General features: G+C 38.2%; 1 protein-coding gene across 1 annotated transcript in view; it reads left to right on the top strand.

The window, feature by feature from the left end:
- LOC137134562 (short transient receptor potential channel 7-like) overlaps window positions 1-23,823 on the top strand; it is a 45,420-nt gene that overhangs the window by 1,241 nt on the left and 20,356 nt on the right. The window contains exons 2-7 of the mRNA XM_067519485.1: window positions 4,138-4,900; window positions 10,512-10,694; window positions 14,231-14,395; window positions 19,379-19,595; window positions 20,826-21,059; window positions 21,947-22,211. Coding sequence (XP_067375586.1) covers window positions 4,138-4,900; window positions 10,512-10,694; window positions 14,231-14,395; window positions 19,379-19,595; window positions 20,826-21,059; window positions 21,947-22,211 — 1,827 coding nt within the window. The remainder of the gene's footprint in view (window positions 1-4,137; window positions 4,901-10,511; window positions 10,695-14,230; window positions 14,396-19,378; window positions 19,596-20,825; window positions 21,060-21,946; window positions 22,212-23,823) is intronic.

The raw sequence follows: 23,823 nt of genomic DNA, 5'->3' as shown, positions 1-23,823 counted from the left end.
GTGAACTTTGTATGTTCTCCTTATGCTTGAAGATGCTCCCACAGTCCAAAGACATGCATGTTGGGTTAATTGGTCCGTAAACTGTCTGCCTGTGTCTCTGTGTTGGCCCTGGGATAAATTGCCGAACTGTCCAGGGTGTACCACACTCTTGCCCGATAACAGCTGGGATATGTTCCAGACCCCCGTGACCCTGAACATGATGAATGGTTACAGATGTCTGATCGATGGATAGATGTGTCTTAGGGGGTTTCATCCTTTCACCCCCTGTTTCATCCTTTGTATTGACAGAGAGAGTATTTTGATTGGCATAAATGCATAAGCAGTGAAAGTCAACAGGGACTGTGTCTGTAATCATCTCACTATTCATTCACCACTCCCTATATAATGTACACTAAGTAGTTCACTCAATAGTGAGCAGTCAATTGACACTTCAGATACTTACAAACCATTGTGACATCATTGCTAACAGCTGTATGAGCCATGTGACAGTAATTTTCTCATCATTAAATTTGGGAGCAATGCATTATGGGATTGTTGGAAAATAGTGTGCATGCCATGCTCATGTCATAGCCTGTCTGTTTGCTGTGGGTTAGTTTGAGGAGGAGAGAGACAATGGACAAAACCATGTGACACTGACCTGGAGTCAGACTTGCAGACTACATCCCCTCAATGCTACACTCATCAAACACACAAAGCACACACACTGCCAAAACCCACAAAACCACATGCAGTCATATATACAGTTGATTGGCCTACATTGTAACTGTGAGACATGAGCTCACATGACCATTTTGTGGATGCAGACGTCTGCATCCATGTACTGCAGGCAATAGCATCATGGACAAAATAATGAAACCTAATAGATATTCCTGACATGCTGTCAGCTGAGCTATGACTATCAGGTATAGAAAATGGCAGACCTCAGTGTTGGAGCTTTGATCTTTCCATTCTGTTTGATACACCAGTGCTCAGCTTAAAAGGCCTTGCATGGTTAAGAAGCATGTACTGTGCTCTCAGTGTTGCCTGACAGGGCTTCAGATTGGCTAAGTGTGAACAGGGGGGAGAACATGTCTGTTTTTCACTATGGGTGAAATGTGGTGAACAACTCACCTTATAGAACTTATATTGTCAATTTGCTGCTTGAAAGGGTGTCTACTGAATGTGAGAGAGAGAGCTGAGAGAGTAGAGTATTCTGCTCATGTCTGTGCACTGATAAAGAAAATTCATTAGTCAGCCCTGTAAATATTCCTGCTGAGTCAAGACTTCTTTGTCACTTATTGTCCTCAAAATTTGATTCCGAACCTGTTTCATCTTCCTTTTTTTTATTAAGTTAAAATGAACCAACATGGTTGATTAAAAATAACTTTTTTCAACAACTTCAGAAAGTTCAGCTGTGTAAAAGGAGACATTTGGAAACTGATTTACACAGAGCTTATGAACATAAAGCTCACAGTAAACAACAGCAATATTGGTTGGTATTGTTTTCCGTGAACGTTGTCCTCTAGGTTTAGTGATAGATCATGTCAGTTATGTAAAACCAGTAGCCAGTTGTGAAGTTTTAGTAATCTGAGCTTTAAAATAGCTGGAAGAATCTGTTGTTCAAGATATTTTTTCCACTTTCTGACAATTGTTGTTAATAGAAAAGGCAGCTGCTTGCTTGGACAGGCTCACTGAGCGATCTGAAGTAGCCTCCGATATAAGTGTCAGCAGTAGAGCTGGATACAACCAGTAACAGTTTAATTGATGCATAGTGCGTTTAGACATTGACAACAGCTTCATATATCATGTTTCGTGTTACTTAAACATACAAAGGTTAAATCAAATAAAGTACTAAAACTTTTCTAAAACTCAAGAGCCATTACTGAACATCACTTGTTGTTTTTTTCCAGAACCATTCAGTTTATAATATTGATTTTTTTCAAATCTGGTTGAATCCCAGCCAACATTTATGCAAACGGACTTTATATTATGTTTGGCTAGTATGAAATGTTAGAGAAGAGGCTAAGGAGCTAATAAGCTCAAAATGCTGATAATATTTTGTCAGATGAATCAAAGCAGGTGGCCATGTCCCCACAAGTAAGTAATCCGATTTAAGTCCCCATAATGTAAGTAATATCTGGTACACACACGCACTTCTACCCGTCTCCATTGTAAATCTCTCCTCCTGTCTATGTGGTTGTTAGTCCACACAGAAATGATGCAGGTAAATTCTGTTTAAGATCTGAATCACAAACAGCCACAGATGGATGGAGAGAAAGATAGAGACGGATGGAAAATGGCAATTCATTACCTGACTATAAGGTTAGCGAAGTAGGCTGGTAGCCAGACTGTCCCCTCATTTATGAGGAATCCTGCCATTGCTTTCAAATATGTTTTAGAGACAGAGATTATGTGAAGGTGGTGGGTTGGGGAAGATATTGGGTAAACCCTACAGCATCACGAATTGTAATAAATCGATTACTTATACTGTTGCCTTAGGAAGCAAGTACCTTCCTGACCCAGTCAACAAAAATCAAACATAAAAAAGTTTCATAAGCATTAGATAAGCTTTAAGGCTTGAATTGGTTGACATCAAATATTCATGTTGTATTCACAGTCTTTAAATACACTGATGTGCTGGTGTTGCCACTGTTTGTGTGTGCCTGTGTGTGTGTTTGTGTGTGTATATAAAGAGAGGGATATTTTGCCCTCTATCATTGATTGGCAGCCCAAGGCAATATTCAGCCACACACCTGCACACTGAATGTTTCACACACACACACACACACACACACACACACACACACACACACACACACACACACACACACACACACACACACACACACACACACACACACACAAACACACACAGTCATTTGCTTTAGTGAGCTGTCTTCATCCACTCAGTTCCACCTCTTTTGACACCCCCAGGGGATATTTCCACCATGAAGAGGTTTCCATTTTCACCTTTTCCATCAATGTCCAGTCTACTGTGTAAACGTATCTTCACAAACACACACAGAAAGTCAGGTGGCTCTAAATTAAATTTGGTTTTGGTTTTATTTGGGTAGGAGGTCACATTATGAAAATGAACCTGGTCATTTGTCAGGTTACTAAAATTCAGATCACCTGCCAGTGGGATATTTTATTAAATATTTTGGGCTTTTGATAATATGGAAAATACTAGCCAATTATGCATTTTAAATTATTCAACTCAGGAGGCCATATGACATTTTTTCTAGTGCATTCAAAAAGAATTTTCCAGTGGTTTTCTGAGTGACATACTAATGTGTTAGTATTTTATCATTTAAATGCTAAGGCTATAGGTTATGTTGTAGTGGAAAATCAAACTCTGCTCACCAACAATTTTCCAAGCAATTTCTAATTTTCTATTTCTGCTTTTTGGCATACCTGTGTCCAGTGTATTGTTCTGCTCACGGTGTCACTCGGTCTCTATGCAGTGATTTTCTTTTTCTAGATTTATGTAATAGCAAGTCTTTTTTCACTCTTTGTGTCAGAGTGTCAGAGATTTTCACTTGCTCTGTCTTGGTAGGATGTGATTGTGTGTCATTAGGAATAGTGCTCTGTTTAGAATGAACAACCAATAAACACGGTATAGAGCAGGAGGTATATGTTCATGCATATGTGCCTGCTGGCAATAATGGATAAAAACAGATTCACTATAGACCAAAGAGTACTTTCATGACCGCCGACTCAGTGTGAGTTTGTCATGGCAGCGTTTATTGAGGTTACAGTTTTATTTCTGTCTTACCAATTAGAGCTGTTGACCTGAAATGCCCCCACTCTGAGCTTTGACCCTTGTAGCAGATCATTGATCTTACTGGGGACAGATACATCAGAGATGTATTGTGGACATTTCTGTGAGGTCTTGGGAGAAGTCTATGTTATGTACAATGGATCAATTCTTCTTCACAGTGGAGAGCATCTAGATGGAGAGACATTAATAACTTAGTTTGCCTTGTAAAACCTTAGTCGGCTTGATGTAACAAATTATACTGTCTTTTCCTCTGCCCTTCATCATTTTCTCTCTTCCTTTCCACTTCATCACTCTTATTATTAAATGCTTTATTTCTCTCTTGCCTCCACCTCTTTTAAATACATCATTATTTTTCCTCCCTTCTGTACTATGTCCAGGATGGAAGCCATGCATCGCCGACACACCACGCTGAGGGAGAAGGGGCGTCGGCAGGCAGTGCGGGGCCCGGCATACATGTTCAATGAACGAGGTTCGCCACTCACTGCAGAGGAAGAGCGTTTTCTGGATGCTGCTGAATACGGAAACATTCCTGTGGTCCGCAAAATGTTGGAGGAATCCAAAACCCTTAACTTTAATTGTGTTGATTACATGGGCCAGAATGCTTTGCAGCTGGCAGTGGGCAATGAGCACCTAGAAGTGACGGAGCTGCTGCTAAAGAAGAGTGGTTTGGCTAGGATTGGGGATGGCTTGCTTTTGGCTATCTCTAAGGGTTACGTTCGAATCGTTGAAGCCATTCTTGCCCATCCTGCCTTCGGTGGGGGGCTACGACTGGCTTTGTGCACTCTGGAGCAGGAAATGCGTGACGATGACTTTTATGCTTATGATGAGGATGGAACACGTTTTTCACATGACATCACGCCCATAATTCTTGCTGCTCACTGCCAGGAGTATGAGATTGTCCACATCCTTTTGACGAAGGGTGCCCGCATTGAACGACCACATGACTACTTCTGTAAGTGTTCAGAATGTGTGGAGAAACAAAAGAAAGACTCTTTTAGTCACTCACGCTCCAGGATGAATGCCTATAAGGCCCTCGCCAGTGCAGCTTACTTGTCCCTCAGCAGTGAAGATCCTGTGTTGACTGCGCTCGAACTCAGCAATGAACTAGCAAGACTGGCCAACATTGAGACAGAGTTTAAGGTAAAACAATCTGTGTTTTTTTTACATCTCTGCTTATATTTTACACAGACAATGTGTAGAGGTGAAAGGAGACCTTGGTAGATTGATTTTGACAAAGCAATTATTGTTATCATAGTTGATGATTAGAGCCCTGGTATTGTCACCTGGTATAATTTAATACAATTTTTTTAGTGTTTATGCAGAGGATGTATATGGTACTGCATGAAAATTTGTAGATCCTTAGTCACTAGACTTTCATCTTTAATGAATTTCCCGTGCACTCCCAGCATTTTATTATTACTCTGAATTACCTATTACCAATCCAATCTCTTCTCAATATGTGCTAACAAATGAATTGTAAGTTGGAAAAATATGAGAAATATATGTGCAATCTGATTAACAAAATTGATTGCATACTGTATACTGCAGTCGCTAAAATGAACATAGACTCCATGATGACATTGGCTGTAGAAAAATACTTTGTATGCACACATGTCTTTGAGTGCTTGAGTGGACACATTTTAGCTTGAAACCATTGTATTCTGCTTTAATTTTTCTGGTTAAGGTTAGAAGTAGGTGTAGAATGCATTATGTCAGTGTTGTGTGCTCACAACTATAGTAAGAACTGTGTGTCTGTTTGTGAGAGAGTGTATGTGTGTCTGCCTGTGTATGTTTTAGAGAATATGTAATTGCTTTTGTGACATTGTTAATGATGTTGTTTGAAGTCACTCGATCTAAGGTCTTTACTTACTTTGTGTGTGGGGCTGCTATGAGTCAGATATAAATGCCTTATATCCAGCAGCTTCAAACAGAATCATTACCTATTACACATGAGTAACTTAATTTTCTTCAGTGTGCAGACACACACATATACAGTACATACATACACACACACACACGCAACTGAAAGTGAAAATGTATTCCTTGAAATCATTTTTTTTTATAATAAAACCCACCATGCAAGTGTGCTCTTCTATCTTGAAGTAGCTTGATTAGCTCAAGATGGGGGCATTCTGTACCTGACCCCTTATACTGCATTTCAGTTTTTGGCCCATTTTAAGTACCTGCTTGACAGGGAGAGGGAGATGATTATCCCCCACTGTGCCAGCTAGCACACCTGTCAGAAATAACTTGTAAGACCACTACTCTCACTGAGTCATGAACAAATACTACAACACAAACATTCTTAAAATGCTACGTTGTTGTTAATTTACCCCTTGTGTGAGTTTACTTCAAGCACTGCAAATAATTTTCATTTGTGTTTTTAGAGAGCTAAATCACCCCTATGTCTTGACGTGTCCACAGGGCTTCTTTTTTGTTTTTGGCATGAAAATAACTAAATATATTGTGGGAGAAACACTGTTATAAGCCACTTTACTCGATCTGTGGTACTGTCATCTCTGACAGTCTCATACAGTGTGAGGAAAGTGTTCTTTTCACTCTATCATCCCCAATTTTGCAGTTATCGTTAAAATGTGTGCCAAAGCTAGGTGAGCATCTGTGGAAGAATTCATTTAAAATGCTTTGACCTCTGACTGAGCTCAGCAGTAGGTATAAGTCTGTAAAACAATCAGCTGGGCCCACTTCTGAGTCATGAATGTTGCACTCACGGTAAGAAGCAGGAATGCTTAAGCAACAGACCCTTGCTTTCAGCAGTAGTACATATTGGAAGTTGGATTAAGGGATTGAGGTCTCAAACCATTTGCCTACAATAAAGACTATATTCTATATTCTTCAGGTATCATCTCATGGTACTGGGGAAACTGGTCTCTTGAGGCAATTCCTATTTGTAGTAGACTTTGTTAGGAAGGCCAACTTCTTTAACTCTTTAACTTTTAAATTTTGATTTCCTGTTTTATTGAAGAGCCTAATAAAGACCTTGGTTTAACTTTTCAATATGTGGCAAATACTTGATAATGCATCTCACCCAATATTGCAGAGTAATGCAAAATTAATGTAAAAAGAAAAAAAGCTGTATCTAACACTTTTTTCAATAATGACCTGGACACTGCTTTTTTACCAGTCCTCTTTCAGGTTTCCTTGAATCCTGCCCAAGCAAAGCTCACTGAAAAAGCTCAACAGTGTGTTCAAAGTTCAACCAGTCACCTTTCAGAACAAACAGTAGTTAGCATGTTCAAGCTATATGGCATGCTTACTCAGTTAGCATTCTGACTGCATGTTATGCTAACCAGCATGCCATTTTAGAAAGTATGATTATGTAATTGAATAAATCTGATAACAAACATCTGATAGCATTGCTATTGTTTGTCTTTCTTTGTCCGCCCATGTGTTGCTGCATTACTTTTTCATGTTGTTCATTTGTCCTTTCCTCTGTTTTTGTTAGTCATTAAGCCTCTCTGCTTGTCACCCCTCATCTCCAGACAAGTTAATGAGAAGGGCTCACCTGAGAGACGAGAGATGTGTTTGAGCTTGCATGTCTCATTACCATCTCATTATCACCCTTCTGTCTTCCCCCTTTGTCACCCTTTCCGTCTTCACGTCATCCTCTTATTATATTAAAATATTAAATGATGTTAAAACAGGAAGGCAGTGGCCTTAGACAGTGCTGTTTAGTATGGAAAGGAGATCACAGAAAGAAAACCGGGTTTCTTGCGGGTGCTTTGTTTCCAAAAACGTTTATTCAGGTTTATGAGTGACCATACATTTCCTGTGAGTGTAAAAGTTTTAAAGGTTGTCTGTCTCTTGAAGGGCAACTTCACCAATTATCAACTTGCTTTTTATGGCTTTAGTTTAGGGTGAAAATTTACATTACTCTAACTTCCCTGTAACGCTCCAGAAGTGCCACTATTTGACACCATAGCATCAATGTCTGATATTGACACTATAGGTACACTTTGGCGTCAGTGTATTGTCTGGCACATTGTTTTGGTGGTACAACATTAGGGTACAGCCTGAACTCTCTTGACAACCACTGGGTGTCAATCTGATGCGTTCACTGACACAGTGAGTTTGGTGATCCCCTGACGTTTTTTCAGTCACCACCGGCAGAACTCAAATTCTGCTTGCAAGGACTTTGTAAAACGTTGTTTGCATAATTTAAATCCTTCATTGCTGTAAATGAAGGACTGGTAAAGGCAGATCAAAGGCTTAATAATGACTTAACATTTATATTTCAACAACATAGGACACCGATCAGTTCCTCAAGAGTCTCTGAACACACACTCATGCACACACACACACACACACACACACACACACACACACACACACACACACACACACACACAGAGAAACACACAGACACATCAGAGAAGGATACTTTTTTGAGTCACTTTTAAGTTTGAGTTTAAGTTTAAGTTTCCACTTTCAGTCGAATCAAGATATTTGACAGACTTAGTTAAACTTCTTTTAATAAACTGAGAAGACAAATGCCACAAGAGACACAACCCTTGTGGATGTGTGCTGAAGTGCAGGTATACAAACTCGCTCCCTTTCCAACCCTGTATCTTTCATCCCGTTATTTCCTCCATGTTTGAGACTTGGCTCATGCCCCCCTCCAGCTCATTCATCTGTAAGCATTCCTTCCCTGCTTCACATTGTCTTTACTTTCAATCTCACAAAACCCTTGCCTTTCTTTTATCTCAGCTCCTGAGGCAAAAACCACATACCTTAAGTTGCAACTGGATTTTCACATACAGTATGCTGCATGTGTGTGTTCTTGGTGGGCGTCTTATTTCCCAAATACTATTGATTAAGAAAATCATCACGTGCTTAGCCTAAAGCCATGCCTGTACCTGCAGTAAACAGACATTAGATTGTAGTTGATTACCTTCATGCCGCAGCTTTAAGAAAAATAATTATTTTTTTCATTTCTACAAAGTATCAATAGATACTGTTGGCAGTTGATACTGGGAATGTATTTTACTTGCAGAAAACAATGGGTCCTTTGTCTGTTCTTATACCAGGATAAATACCAGGTTGCTAGGGCAGCTGTAAAAACATAATATATTTTATGTTCAACACAGACAAGTGAAACACATGTGAAAAGGTAATTGCGGGGTTCATAATACAGAGGCGTATAGACTTGAAATTGGAATGATTAGTAGAAATGGAGGTAAAAGAGAGGGCTGGTAGGAATAGCAAATAGCAGCCAAGTGGGTGAAGGAACAGTATATTCAATGATTAGGGTTCATGTAATAAAAGCCAAGTTTGGCATTAAGCATGGGTGGCTGGCTCTTTGAGACACTTCCAACTCATGGCTGAGAAAGTATGTACCAATGCACCGATGCACATTTTTATCTTGTGCACACAGGACTTTGTGTGCTAAGGAACACTGGGGACACATAACAGTATTTATGCAGCACCATTACTGCATGTGAAAAGAAACTGATGGGGAAAAAACAACCATTACAGTGAGATGCATCTTTAATAAGAACACATGGCTGCACATCTACAGCTTCAGTGTGTTTGCTTTATCTTATAAAGATCCAAATGTATATTATTTGTTTATAAGTTGAAAGAAAGAAACTTTTCATACCTGAACTACTTAGTTTAAATACCAGTCAGGTAACTGTTGTTCTTATCAAAAAGGGCTGTTTAGCAGTGCTTATAAGTTCAAAGAAAAGCATTTGAACTATGAGTGTGACACTTGCTATCATCTTTTTCCGACTCAGTTGATAAAATAATCATATTAAGCAAAATAAAATGGAAAACATGGTCTGCATCAATTAATGATATTTAAATATGTTTATATTTAAGGTGCTCTACTACTGTGGCATTCCCAGTTAGATCCTTTTCTTCTGACCTTATTTCTCTTTTTTTGCAAATGCCCCTTTTATTTTTTAAATGATAGCCTTTTGACAATATACAATTTCAGATATTTTCACTTAGTTTTAGTGTGTAGATTTGAATTGTGGATAAGATCATGTTTATGAGGTTTTACTCTGTTCTGTTGAAATATACTTTATTATTTGCAGTTGTTTCTGCTAATCTTGTGTACTGCCCCATTGAAGTATAAATATAATAGGCTGCTTTCCAAAGTAAGATTACACAGATTGACAAAGGATTTATACTACTGTATATCAAACATGCAGAAAATTAGCTTGTCCATTATGATAAAACAGGTCAATATTGAATTCTTCAAGGTCAAACACAATTTAAAAAAGATAATCCAGGTCTACTTTAGTAAATGTAATTCACATTTCAAGATGAAAAGGCTATGAACCAAATTATTGCTTCAATATTTTTATATTGAAGACATACTATGATCGCATTTGGCAATAAATGCCTCGGACAGGTTGACATTTCTCAATTCACTCACCAAAAACATGTAATTTCCAAACATAAATGGGGAGCCAACCCATTACAGTAAAGCAAAAAGCACAAAGAACAGAATAATCAACTTTAGGTCATTTCTGATCATTACTGATATAAAAAAAAAGTCTAAAAAGAATATGCATGTGTATGCCCACCCCTTTACTGAGTTAAAGACAGGTGATAAGTGAGTTGACAATCTGTCTGTACACAAGAATTGATTGTTGATTATTTTTTTCTTGTGGTGACACCCAAGTACATGATGTGAAACCAAAAGAAAGGTCAGGGATGAGGTCAAAAAAATGACATTTCCTTTTTTCTCTTTCCCTCTGTGGCCCTACATTTACATTTGTTGCAGAATGATTACCGAAAGCTGTCAATGCAGTGTAAGGACTTTGTGGTGGGTGTGCTGGACCTTTGTCGGGACACCGAGGAAGTGGAGGCCATACTGAACGGTGACGTGGACCAGTGTCCACCAAGCCCCTACAGTCGACCCTGCCTCAGCCGCGTTAAACTGGCCATCAAGTACGAAGTCAAGAAGGTAACTAAAAAATAAACTAACTGTGACAAGTGGTAGCTGAGATGAGGACAGAGTGGTAGTTGGCTGTACATAGTATTTAGACATTAGACAACAATTTGCATCCCATCTGAGTGTTGTTGTTTTTTTTATTATTGTTTTCAAAGCAACATGAAATTAAAGCAAATTTTCCTACATTTAACCATCACTTAGCAATTTTAATGTACAATTAAGTGAAGGTGCGCCACAGGCAAGACTCAAAACAAGAATCAGCTTTATCAGCACCTCAAAATACTGGATTCTACAATTGTCATACTGCAACTTACGACATAGGACATGTCCTGTTTATTAAGTGTTTAAGTCTTTTAAACTCCATACATCCATACCGTAACACTGGCTTTACTTCAGTTATCATGTTCTCCAAAACCACGGAGAGAAATTATACAATTCTTGTAATGAATAGTATTCTGCATGACAAATAAACATGTAGTGTGTAGTGCACAATTGATGGTGTGCCCCTTTAACCACAAGACTAGGGAAATTAAAAGGTTTTCCTAGGTTCCTAGGCTGCATGTCCACCCTGCCAAGGGTCCTGAAGAAAGACATCCATGCTAGCTAATGTAGCTGACTATTTAAGGAGGTAAACATAAAGATCTCAGGGTGAATGAGTAAGGTGTTGACATCACATTCCTACCCAGAACCTGTCTTGTTATTTTCCAGATGTTCATAATGGTAAACTGCACAATAATGTTTTCAATTTTGGTTTTAAATATCACTGCAAAAGCATAATGAGTATGCATCATAATTTAAAAAAAAAAATTTAAAAATTACAGATTAACATTAAAGAATACCAAAAGTGTTTTAATGTGAGATGTACCTTGACATTTGCATTTGCGTTTGAGTGACTGTATGAGTATTTTGTCTCTTATGGAAATGTACATCTATTTTCTCTGCATGCGGCCTCAGAAGAACATATGTAACCAACAAACTGCCCTCTGTATAATCCCTGCTGAGCAGAAGTGTTGCTACTAAATGTAGAACCAAATCCTCTCCCCATTTCTACCCTACCTCTGTCTCTCTTTCACACTAACACACACACACACACACGTGTTCCTATTTGACATTCGCTAATCACAGCAATTCTATGTTTATGTATGTGTATGTGTAAGTGTGGCATGGATTTGTGTCTGTTCGAGCTGGGTTTTTATCCTGTATCCTGAGCGTGACCAATATTCTAGGAGCTAATTACACAGGAGACAAGGAGAGTGGGTGCGATAGATTGCCATGGAAACCAGGTGGAGCCTGACTGTGTGTTGTGCATGTAGATGGATTTGGTCGGGGTTCATGTCATGTCAGTTGATAGACTTGTCACTGGACAGTAGTCTGGAAACTATGTTAACTGATTTAGTGTGAGTGGGGGGTAGTTTCCCTCTAATGTCAAACTGATTTAGAGCACATATACATGTTGTTCATGTGTGCATTTCACCAGGTAGATGGGAGCAGAGGTGTAAGCTTACAGAAATGCTCTCTAAATGTGATTACCAAAGATGATTGGTGGAGAGGTAACCAACATGAGAAAAAAGGTTTAATCAGAGGTAAATTGTTGCTTCTTCTTCTTGGTCCTATAAGTTATGAAAATAAAATACACAAACACCTTGATTCATTGTTACACTAGTAGGCTGCCTGCTGAGCATTGATTGCTCTGTTGTCCATATCCGTCCTCCAACGGGAACAAAAAGATCCATCCCCTACTTCGATGCAACTCTCATTTAACTCTTCCTTTCTTGGACCAAAGTCATTAGTAGATGCTAAATTAACAAGCCATATTTATTAATGAAAAGTTCTCTGTGATGAATGTGAACACTTATTTCTATCCTGCTTTTATTTGTTTACTGTATTTTAAATTGATTTCCCAATCTGCTTGTTGTCATTATTTTTTTTCTAAATGGAGCCAAGTGGCAGCTGTGAATACAAATAAGTTGTGAATAATATATTTTGACTGTAATGAATACACAAAAGGGTTCCTGTAAATAGAAAAGCCGCCTGCACCCACAGCTACCTTAAATATTAACATAAAAAAGAGCGCCAGGAGCCCTCTTTATGAATAACGTATGGTTGTTGTTTGTAGTTCATTCATTTTATACAAATTATATGTATAGGGCTATACATGTGTTATAAAACTAGTCTGTACATTTAATTTTGTTGTGAAAACTAAAATAGGAGATATTGCGAGACACAGTGAATAGAAAATGTTCAAAAGATGCAGGTTGTAGCAAATAATAATAAGGAATACCATCATGTATATTCCATTAATATTCCTGTCACCTTTTTTAAAGACAGTACAAAAGCTGCATAAATCAGTGAAATTTTGGGAGTGTTGTGTTCAGGGTATAATAAAGTGGCAGATGCACTTAGATATTTTGCAGGACCTATAGCAGCAACAATGTAAAAATACTTTAACTTTAACAACACAATGTTTTCAATACATATTCAGAAGTGTTTTAAATGACACCTTAGTGCAAAATTAATCCAAAATCAACATTCACAAAAAAAACCTTTTTTGCATAGCTTTAAGAGTCTGAGACAAAAGAGTCCTCATCTTTTGTACAATATATGATTTATGGTCAAAGCTATTGAAATCCACTTACCTGAAGAGAAAAGAGACACAAAACACTGAAAACGCAAGAAAGAAGAAGAACATTGTTGTTATTTGTTTTCTTCTAATGCACTTCCCCACTTCTTATGCTAATTCACTTTGCCGTCTTGGAGCCGCTGGTTCTATTGTCAGCTACGAGAGCAAAATCCATATGATTGTACAAGACAAACAAATCATTTGCCCTTACAAAATGAAAACTGGGCTGTCCAAGCTGAAACAGGAAGTAGCTCTGCAATACAGTGTCTAATACAATGGAAATGTGGATTTCTTAACACTTAAAGGGATCATTTGAATTTTAAACAATTACAGTACCAACATACAGTGCTGAACATGTAGTACTCATTACTAAAAATGTTGTCAAGGTTTTAATGTCCTTCAGCAATTGACCTAGTTTGCTGCTGCTGTTGTTAATGTGGAGTTGTTGGAAATTCTCTAACAAAATGTAATTCTTTAAAACTGGTGTAAGTGTCCTTAATATCCTGATGATCACCCCCACCCATATTTAAATGTTAGTGTAAACCTTATACAAATGTTAAAACAAGTCAATTTCAGCTGGGGTCGTGACCAGATAAAATGATGGGAAATTAAGACAACGTGGTTTTCAACAAAGAAATGACTATTGCTCCTCTGCTGCAGAGATTATAGCAATTTGTTGAGTGTGTCTCTAAAACCAGTGCATAAAATAAAATATACAAGGTTCTCTATGCACATGCAGAATGATTGCTTACAGAGTGTTAAAGATAGATTTTGTGGATCAAAACAATCAGGAAATGCAAATCTCAAAGTGCAATGAAACAGTCTAAAAAACAAATTATTATTACTTAAAATTATCTTTATTGGTAGTTGTTTAAAATTTCATTCTTCTTTATTCTCTATTGAATATCTGGTCCCTGTCTCTGTCCAGTTTGTTGCCCATCCAAACTGCCAGCAGCAGCTCCTGACTATTTGGTACGAGAACCTGCCTGGTTTGAGGCAGCAGTCCATCGGTGTGAAGTGCTGGACAGTGCTGGGGGTCACCGTTGGGCTGCCCTTCCTGGCTGTCGCCTACTGGATAATGCCATGTAGCAAGGTATGAACGTACACCCTTATGAAACAGTATATTGTGCCCTAAATCTTTTTCCAAACATCACAGCTGTTTAACCTACACACATACACATTCAACCAAACACAACTAAGGGGAATTTAAAGCTACAGTATGCAGTCTTTCAGAATGAAGCTAACTATAGCATGAGAACTGTAATAAGTCCACCCAGGGCATCAAATACTGACTGTGTGTACACATACCATAGCATCGCATTCATACATGCAAAACACCCTTTAGCATTTTTAAGGGACAAGTAAGGGCTGTCTTCAATGGTTGGTAGAAAGACTGAACCTCACCCAGCACTCCTGTGTGTTCTTATCTTAAGAGGAGTCAACAGAAATCAAGAAGCCAAGAAGCATATCTGGGCTAAAAATACCCAAAAAGATTAGTTTTTTCTTTCTACATACTGTAACTTATGGGTGTATTCTTATGTTTTTATTCTTTTTCACTCTAGTCACAATTTCTGTATGGGGCAAAAAGTACATAACCCACAAGTAGACAAAGGCAGCTTAAAGGCGTCCTCAGCTGGCCTGAGAATGAGCTGTGCTCTCAACTGAATGCTAACATTCTCATAATATTACTGTTACAGCCTCATCACTATGCTGACAGTGTAACAACCTTGTGCTAATGTGATACAACATTGAGATTTTCTTTTGAGTCAAACTTATTTACTTTTGACTTAAAATGTACTTTATAGCATCATCTGTACTGTACTGCTCATGCACAGTATACAGTACTTTAATCAATTTCTTCACTATGAATTTGTGTGTTACCATGATTGAAGGAAGCTTATTTTATCTAGAATGTTATTCTGTCCTCAACAGCTTTTATATCTCAGGGGACTGTGATTACCTGTGTGGCGAAAGATACATGTTGACCTAATGACTAGTGTGACTAAAACATACAGCCCTAGAGCAATTTAAACAATTTTTGAATATTGTTAATAATCCATTAAACAAATTATAATCTGTATGGTGACATAATATGATGCTGGCGAAAGACACACACACAGGAGCTGAGCAAGTGGTTATTCAAATTGCTCATCAACTTTAATAAATCCTTTCGTCATCATCCAGTGGTGTTTGCATGTGTGCAGGTGTGTGTGTGTCTGTAAGATTTAGAAATCCTTTGAGTGATTTGTGTTAGGTGTGACTGATGAATTAGTAATTTTGTAGACTAAAAGAGTGAGAGCAGCTGATGTGAAGTGTCTGTGAGGACAGTAACTCTAACATTGATCCATTCATGAGACACCAGCTACTTCAGATCTCACTGCGTCACAAAAACACCTGTTTATGTTAATATGTGTGTTGGTTAATATGTGCATGCACACAATGGCACGTGCATTTGTGTTTGATTACATTTGGTTATGAATCAAGCAATCAACAGATTCTGCATGTCACAGTCACCATTTCCTGTTGCTGCCGATAGAACAAGGAAAATGTGAAAATGCAGAATTACACAGTGTTGGTTGAAAAAACCAAACAAATATGTGAGCGACAAAATGGATATTTATTCCTGCTTAATAATGTCACAACAGTTCCATAGAGACAAAAAGGTATGCATTAAATGGATTTGATAATGAAATAGATTAAGGCAGAGCCAAATTGAAAAATACAACACAACATAAACGGGTTCTAGAGCAATAGCTTTGATGTGATGTGCTTGTCGCGTACCTCCTCCACCTGCTACTAATCATCCAGCTTTGTTCTGCTCATCTCACCTATGGCTCAACACTGCCAGCTCATAATATTCCAAGTTTTTATGGCCCCACAAAACACCATTATCAGAATCCCAAACCATATTACATTTGCTACTGTTGACATTACATAATTATTGAGTTATTAAAGGCAGACAAAGCAAACATGGATATGGATCCTTTAGAAGTCTCTTTTAAAGACTTTGGAGGTGATGAACAAGCATTAGGAAAACATTTCCTGCGAACAATTTTTCATGCTTTAGTTAAGTAATAACACAGTGTCAGTATTTGATTATATTTTTAAAGCACAGAAAACAGCTTCATTTATACTTGCATTTATTTTTCATAAACAATTTCTACATTAAAGAAAATATATATTCGGTAAATTAATAACATAAGGATAAATATTTATACCACTTCAGATATATTACCAAACTCTGCTGTACAACATTCACAATTTATAATTCCAGCCCTATTATTTTGTTTTGTTATATATTTGAACAGTGCTTGGACAATTATACAGTGTTTCAGTCAGCTCAGAACATGACAAATTCTCATTTCCCTGCTATGAAATATGAATAGTTTTAAAGTTTCTGCCTCACTGGGATACCTGGGGCAATTCTGTGCAATCTGACTTCAAGCAAATGCTCTTATGTCACTTAATATTCAAACCTCCACAGAAACTGGTTTCAGATGCTACTAAAGTATTGCCACTAAAGTATTACTCTCGAAATGACGACTCTTAGAGGTTACATTAGTAAATGACATTTGAAATTACAATTACATGTAATAATAGCCTCTTTCCTTATCTGTTCTTATCCTCCTTCGTTTCACTGACATAAATAAGCTCATATACATGCCATACAGCCATGTTAAAAGGACAATTTTCTCACAATTTTCTTACACTCAGTGATCCTGATTAGCCATATTGCATAGACTTTACTGTAGGAAATTGCAGATGTTGCAGAGTAGCTGTTGTTTGTTTGTAAGGGTCATATAAGTGACCAGGTAAGAAACTCAACCAACTCTGCTGGCAAGTCTTAAAAAGCACTTTCTCACAAAAAATGGTATGTACAGAGAATGGGAGCTGAATTTAGCTGGAATTAATCCTAAAAAAAGCTCAATGTTCTGTGCACATGCTGATCTTAATCTCAGTTCAGATTTTCTTCCTAACTCATGATGTGTTGCTCCTCCCTGCTTCCTATTGATAAAGTTCTCTCCTCTGCATATTGTCCTTAATTGTATAGGAAAAAACACACCCACGATACACCAATGAGACCATTTAAATCGCTGAAAACACACTTAACACATTTTTTAAATGGGAGAAAACAATAAGAAAAAACAAGTGTGATCCTCTTGGTTGCACATTTAATTACAACATACAAATCCATGAAAAATATATAAAGGAAATTATGATCATTGTAGTCTTAATTTTCAGCTACACCGCCAGTTCTACTAGCATGATCAGCTTTATTTATGGTAATTATACCAGCTATGACAATCAATTTGACACTGATACGCTGACATTTGTAAATGCTACTTAATGCTCCCACAATTCCATCTTAGCTAATCATTTTTTCTTTAATTACTTTCCTCCAGTCTGGCTCTGACCCTGCTGTTTGGGGTTTTAAAGGTGGCTATTTATTCACATCTTAAGATTTCTTTGGGTTCCTCCTGCTACATCTCTGTTCCATTCATTGGCCTTTTTAGATATTTCTCCTTTTGTTTATTAGGAGGTTCAAACCCAGGTCACAGCAAAAAAATATGTCCAATCAATAAACACACAGGGTGACAGTCCATTTGTCAAAGAGGTAATGAGTGGATATCACTGAATTGTCCTCCAATGCCTTTGTTAGTAACCGTGCATATATGCACCAAGAAATTATTAGATTTAGTGAGAAAGCAATGTTGTTGTTTTGTTTTCTTTATGAGACTTACTAATGCAATTTTTGCAGACAGCTAAATGGAGAGAACACTGAGAACAAATGTACACATTTAAATCACCCCACATACTACTCATACCAGTATAGTTAATAATGTGTGTATGTCAGGCTTGATTCTCATATTCAGATGTTAGATGTCCAAAAATAGAGGATATAGCAGCTCCATTCTGGACATCTAAAAGTTTCACTTAACGCCAAACCACTTTTATTGAGTCTGAATGCACATGCCATCAGTGGCCACAATGCTGCTGGAAAAGAGCTCCTGCTCAGCTTTTGTCAGACACTGATAAAAAAATCAAAACCCATGGGAATCCGAGTGTTCATATGGTGGTTGGGTTGATCTGTGATGACCATCTGATCATGCTGAGGGGTGAAATTCATCAACCTTACTCACACTAGGACTAACACTATCTCGGAAATATGAAGGCGGCAAAGTCATCCTCATGGCACGATGTGGTTTAGATGAGGTTTTGCAGGAAATACAGGACAACCTCTTCCCACACTTTTTATTATGTGTGTAGCATAAGAACAACATTTGGATCTGCTATGTTACTGTGCATGCAGAGAGTAGAGACATCCTGTAGGAAGCTAATATTGAACACAGCAGGTTTAGAGATTGGCAAATGTTGGGATTTTAAACTCTGTGTGTGTGTGTGTGTGTGTGTGTATGTGTGTATGCGTGTGTGCGTGCGTGTGTGTGTGAGTGAGTGTGAGAATTTGTGTGCAATTAATAAAAGGTCCCTGTGTGTAATACGTAGTTTATTATTCTAAGAGCACAATTATATTATATTATATTACAATGTCCCTATTTCCATTAACTCTGGCTGATGTTGCTTTAAATTGATCAGTGATTATACAGTGATCTGTGAATCACAGCAGATGCTGTTTCTCTGCTAAGGTGGATGTGTAGTCATGCTTTTCATATTTTTATCTCTTAGGAACAAAAACCCAGAGACTGGGGAAAATCCATGAGTTATCAGGCAATAAAACAAGTACCATTTGTCTTTGGGTTGGAGTTTTGCCAGTGGTTGGAGTGGTTCGATCCCCAGCTCCGGCTATATGTCGAAGTGTCCCTGGGCAAGACACTGAACCCCTGACAGCCCATTCCCGTCCCCAGCTGTGCAGTGCCGGTCCGAGCCCGTTAGAAATTGGGGAGGGTTGCGTCAGGAAGGGCATCCAGCATAAAAACTGTGCCAAATCAACATGCGGACCGTGATCTGCTGTGGCGACCCTGAACTCATGGGAAAAGTTGAAAGGACATGATTTTTAAATCACACACACATGTAGGAACACATATCTTATTATTTTCTCAATCTAATCGTTTTTCAGCTTGGTCAGATCCTGCGAAGCCCCTTCATGAAGTTTGTGGCTCACGCTGTCTCTTTCACCATCTTCTTGGGTCTGCTGATCATCAATGCCTCTGACCGCTTTGAGGGTGTCAAGAACCTGCCAAATGAGACCATCACAGACCACCCACGACAGGTTTTCAGGGTCAAGACCACCCAGTTCTCCTGGACAGAGATGTTGATCATGAAGTGGGTGTTGGGTGAGTTGCCTTCTAACACACATGATGCACACACACATTGAAACAAAACATTTCATTTTGGATTTTTTTTTTAACTTAATTTTTTGTCAGTATTGATAGGAATTGAAAAAGAGTTGCTTAGTTTCTATTAAAGTTTAAACTGTTTTTGCTGCCTAACCCAAGTATCCTTAAATTTTACTACATGACACCACCTTTTCCATAAGTCCAAAAAAAAGTTCATGAAAAGAGTGAAAACTTTTTTGACAACTTTGGTATGAAGCAGAATTAAAGATTAATGTTTCAACATGCCAGCATTTCAGCAAAACAACAGTATATTCTCTTTCGTCTTATCAGAGGTTTCCTGGTTGGATGCACCACAGGCCAGAGTTAAGCTACAGAGAAATTTGTTGGTTGACTCTTATATTTCCTCAGCAGTGCTAAGCAGTCCTGAGGAAATATAGGAGAAAGGATGGAAAGAAAGTGAAAGGGAGAAAGGATAGGGGCTGTTGTAAGAACCAGTTGGAGGTAAAAGAAGAGGTGGAGTGTATGGCATAGGAGAAGACAGCCATGAAGAACAGGGAGAGAGAAGTGGGTGACAGAAAGACAGAGATAAGCTCAACAGATAAATAGCCCATGGCAATATCTGTCAGACCTCAGCTGTTCCCATCTGCTGATGTTCTTGCTACCATCCACACACATAATACTATTATGCGTGCAGTTTGTGTATGTTGCTGCACATATGGTTCTGTTTTTATTTGTTTACCTCTTGTGGTACCGTTCTTTTTCAATCCACGGAAATTTTTGGTGGCAGGTGCTCATGGGTGTGTGCGTGTACAGTGATTGATTTCATAGACCAGGGTAATTGTAATTCTAGCAACATGCTTTGAAGGCCTAATAATTGTTATAGAGATGATACTAATACCGGCTGCTTTTCAATAAGCAATTTTCTCCTTGTTTTGGCTCTAAGTAGACAATGATGGAGTGGTTACTGAGGATGAAAAAGAGATTCCGCTGAGTGAATGTGTGTTTGTATGCACCTGAGCTGTAAGTGGGAATGTCTGACGGTAGTATAAGCTTTACTGTCAATATCTGTCGAAAGTCTTTGTATACATGTCTGAATGCATACTTTACAATATGTTTGTGTGAGTACCTGTGAGAGCCTCTTTTACAGTTTATTTATATAACTCTTGGATTTGTTCCCCCTCTCCATAATGCATCATTATGTTAATGCACGTGTATTGTCTTCCTTAGGTATGATTTGGTCAGAATGTAAAGAGATCTGGAGTGATGGACCCAGAGAGTATGTCATGCACCTTTGGAACGTTCTGGATTTTGGCATGTTGTCCATCTTTGTGGCATCCTTCACGGCACGCTTCATGGCTTTCCTCAAGGCAACCAAAGCCCAGCAGTATGTCGACATGCATGTACCAGATGAGGACCTCAGCAATGCCTCACTGCCTGATGAAGTCGCTTATTTCACTTATGGTAAGTAGTAACTCAAAAACATTGATCTAACAAATACATATCTCTACACAGATTTAGAGCAGTGAGCAATTATTATCAAAACAAACTGGACCTCACAAGCTTAGGTGAGCACAGATTGCTTTACTACTATGTACTTCTTAATAACCTTCTAAGGGAACCTTCATCAGTGCTGTCATCTGGTGGTCTGACTCTGTCATGACACAACACTACCCCCATGAATGTTTATTCTATACTACTGCTCTGTCAGTTATAATCCCTCGTGTATTTACCCCTTTTCTTAGGTAGCCGCTGTCAAACAGCAAATGAGTGAATTAAACACTTTCTTCTATTACTTTATATTTCGTCTAATCTTGGCCTTCAATTTATTGAGCTTCTGTATTACTTTTTATTCCTTTATGAACTCCTCCTTTTTCTGCCCCCTTACTTCTTCTTGGACATCCTGTCCTAATATCCCTTCTCTTTGCTGACCACCACTGTCTCACTTGTATCCTTCCTCCCTCTTCTCTAAATTCCTTCTTTTCATCCTCACTTAATCCATCTTCTTATTATAAGCTCTCTTCCATCACAACACAAAGCATTAATATATATATCAGAAACATTCAAATCCGGAATCCATAAAAGCTGCCACATGATGATCATGGATCTTCATAAATTTGATTTCAACAATAACGGAATCTTTACTTTGCTAATCAGCTCTTTGTATTTGAGACTGTAATAATGATGCCATTTGAAAATATGAACAGAACATTTTCATCAGTCAAAATGAATAATAAAATTGCCCTTGAAGTCAAACATTTATGCAACCAAGAGCCTGCCATAGTGCAGTAAGATAACATTTATGTAAAGCACCCACTCAGCCACTTGTCTTTCTCTTTCTCCTCCTCCAGCCAGGATCAAGTGGCGCCCATCAGACCCCCAGATCATCTCAGAAGGCCTGTATGCAATCGCTGTGGTGCTGAGCTTTTCGCGCATTGCCTACATCCTGCCAGCCAACGAGAGCTTTGGCCCGCTGCAGATATCTCTGGGACGCACCGTAAAAGACATCTTCAAGTTCATGGTCATCTTCATTATGGTGTTTGTGGCCTTCATGATTGGCATGTTCAACTTGTACTCATACTACCTGGGCGCCAAGTACAATCCTGCATTCACCACGTGAGTTATGCCTAAAAATGTTTGAGTAGTTTATTATATAAAGAGTAAATGTGTGTGACTGTGTGCACCATGCTGTTTTAACACAGTGACACATTTATGTCCACATGTCTTCTTTCCGTCCCGGAAAAAAAATTCTCTCACAAAGGCAAATAAATAAGGGTAAGTCCCTGCACTGTTCATTTTACTCCAGATCTGACTGTAAGAAAAGAAAAAGAATCCATGGCAAGAGTATCTCATTCTCTTCCTATGTCGCTATTGTTGCTGGACAGGCAACAGAAGAAATCCCCAGGACGTGACTGTTTGCTGGGTTCATTAAATCCATGGTGCTTTATCATTGACAGAAATCGAACTTTAATCCTCCCTCAGGCTAAATGCTGGCAATCAGTCGGTTCAGTTAAATTTAATAAGCAGAATGGTGAATGCAATGCTTCACACTCTAAGATTTGTAACACACAGTTGAATTATTGTTGCATCTCGTGCTTTTAACAAAATTGTGGATATGGAACCGACCATTTCCCCAGCATCATTCTGTGTTCATTATACTGTAGAAGAGGATTCTGTACATTGGTATCATTTAAATGCCAAAGGGTTTGATTTAAAAGCCATCTGCTACTATTAAGCCGAAACATCTTAATTTTGGATCAGTATAGAAGTAATAAGTAAACGAGAAACATTTGGAAATATTTTAACAATATTTTTAATGACAGCTTAAACTATTTGGTAAAGTTTCTACCTGGGGTCAAAGTTTGTTCATAATTTAATAAAAAGTCACTAGTAGGAAGGTCCTTCAGCATTTTGCCTGGCTTAACAACAAACCCTTCAAGAATAGGTTCCCATTTTTCCCCAAAATTATTTTTACACAGTATTAATTTGCGATGTGAATAATACATATTCTGGCAGCCTGAGTTAGACAGATCAAATGAGTTGGGCTTTTATTCTATTCTTTTTGAAAACTAAAAATTACAAAGGTGATTAAAGTACTAGAGTAGTAGGCAAAGATTTTGACTACAAACATCTAATCCTTAGTAATGCATGGTGTTTTTCTTCTATACACCTTTATGTGATTTACCCCCCAGACTGTTCATATCTGTTATATATTAAGGAAGAAGAAAAATTAATACAGCTTCAATTTGACTTGAATTTCTACCCTTGGTTCACTTTGGAATACCAAGCTTTCCAGACATGACAAACTGCTGCCAGGTGTCAACATCTGTCTCCATGTAAGCATAAACCTTGTGGTGTTGGCTTGTTGGATGTTGCTGGTTTAGAGCGTTCCCAGTAAATAATTTCACACACCACAGTTTGCTTACATAAACATAAGACTTATTGCCTTGTACCAAGTGCACCAAAGCTGAAGGATTATGATGCAGTTAGAATTACTTCCAAGCATTGCCACCACGTTGTTGTTTCTAGTTGTACTGGCAAGCTGATGGTGCTCCATGTTTCTTGCCGCTTTACTGTGAGAAGACACATGATTATCCATCCGTCTGCCTGTTCCTCTTATCTGCTTATAAACCTGTCTGTACATTTGCCTTCACTTAAACTCATTATATGTGTCAACTTGATATGAGTCAATTTCTGTTTATTATCTGTAAATTTAAGCTTTGCCAAC

This window comes from Channa argus, chromosome 10 (assembly GCF_033026475.1).
Source record: "Channa argus isolate prfri chromosome 10, Channa argus male v1.0, whole genome shotgun sequence".
In the NCBI taxonomy this organism is placed as follows: domain Eukaryota; kingdom Metazoa; phylum Chordata; class Actinopteri; order Anabantiformes; family Channidae; genus Channa; species Channa argus.
This window is presented reverse-complemented; position numbering and strand designations above follow the sequence as displayed.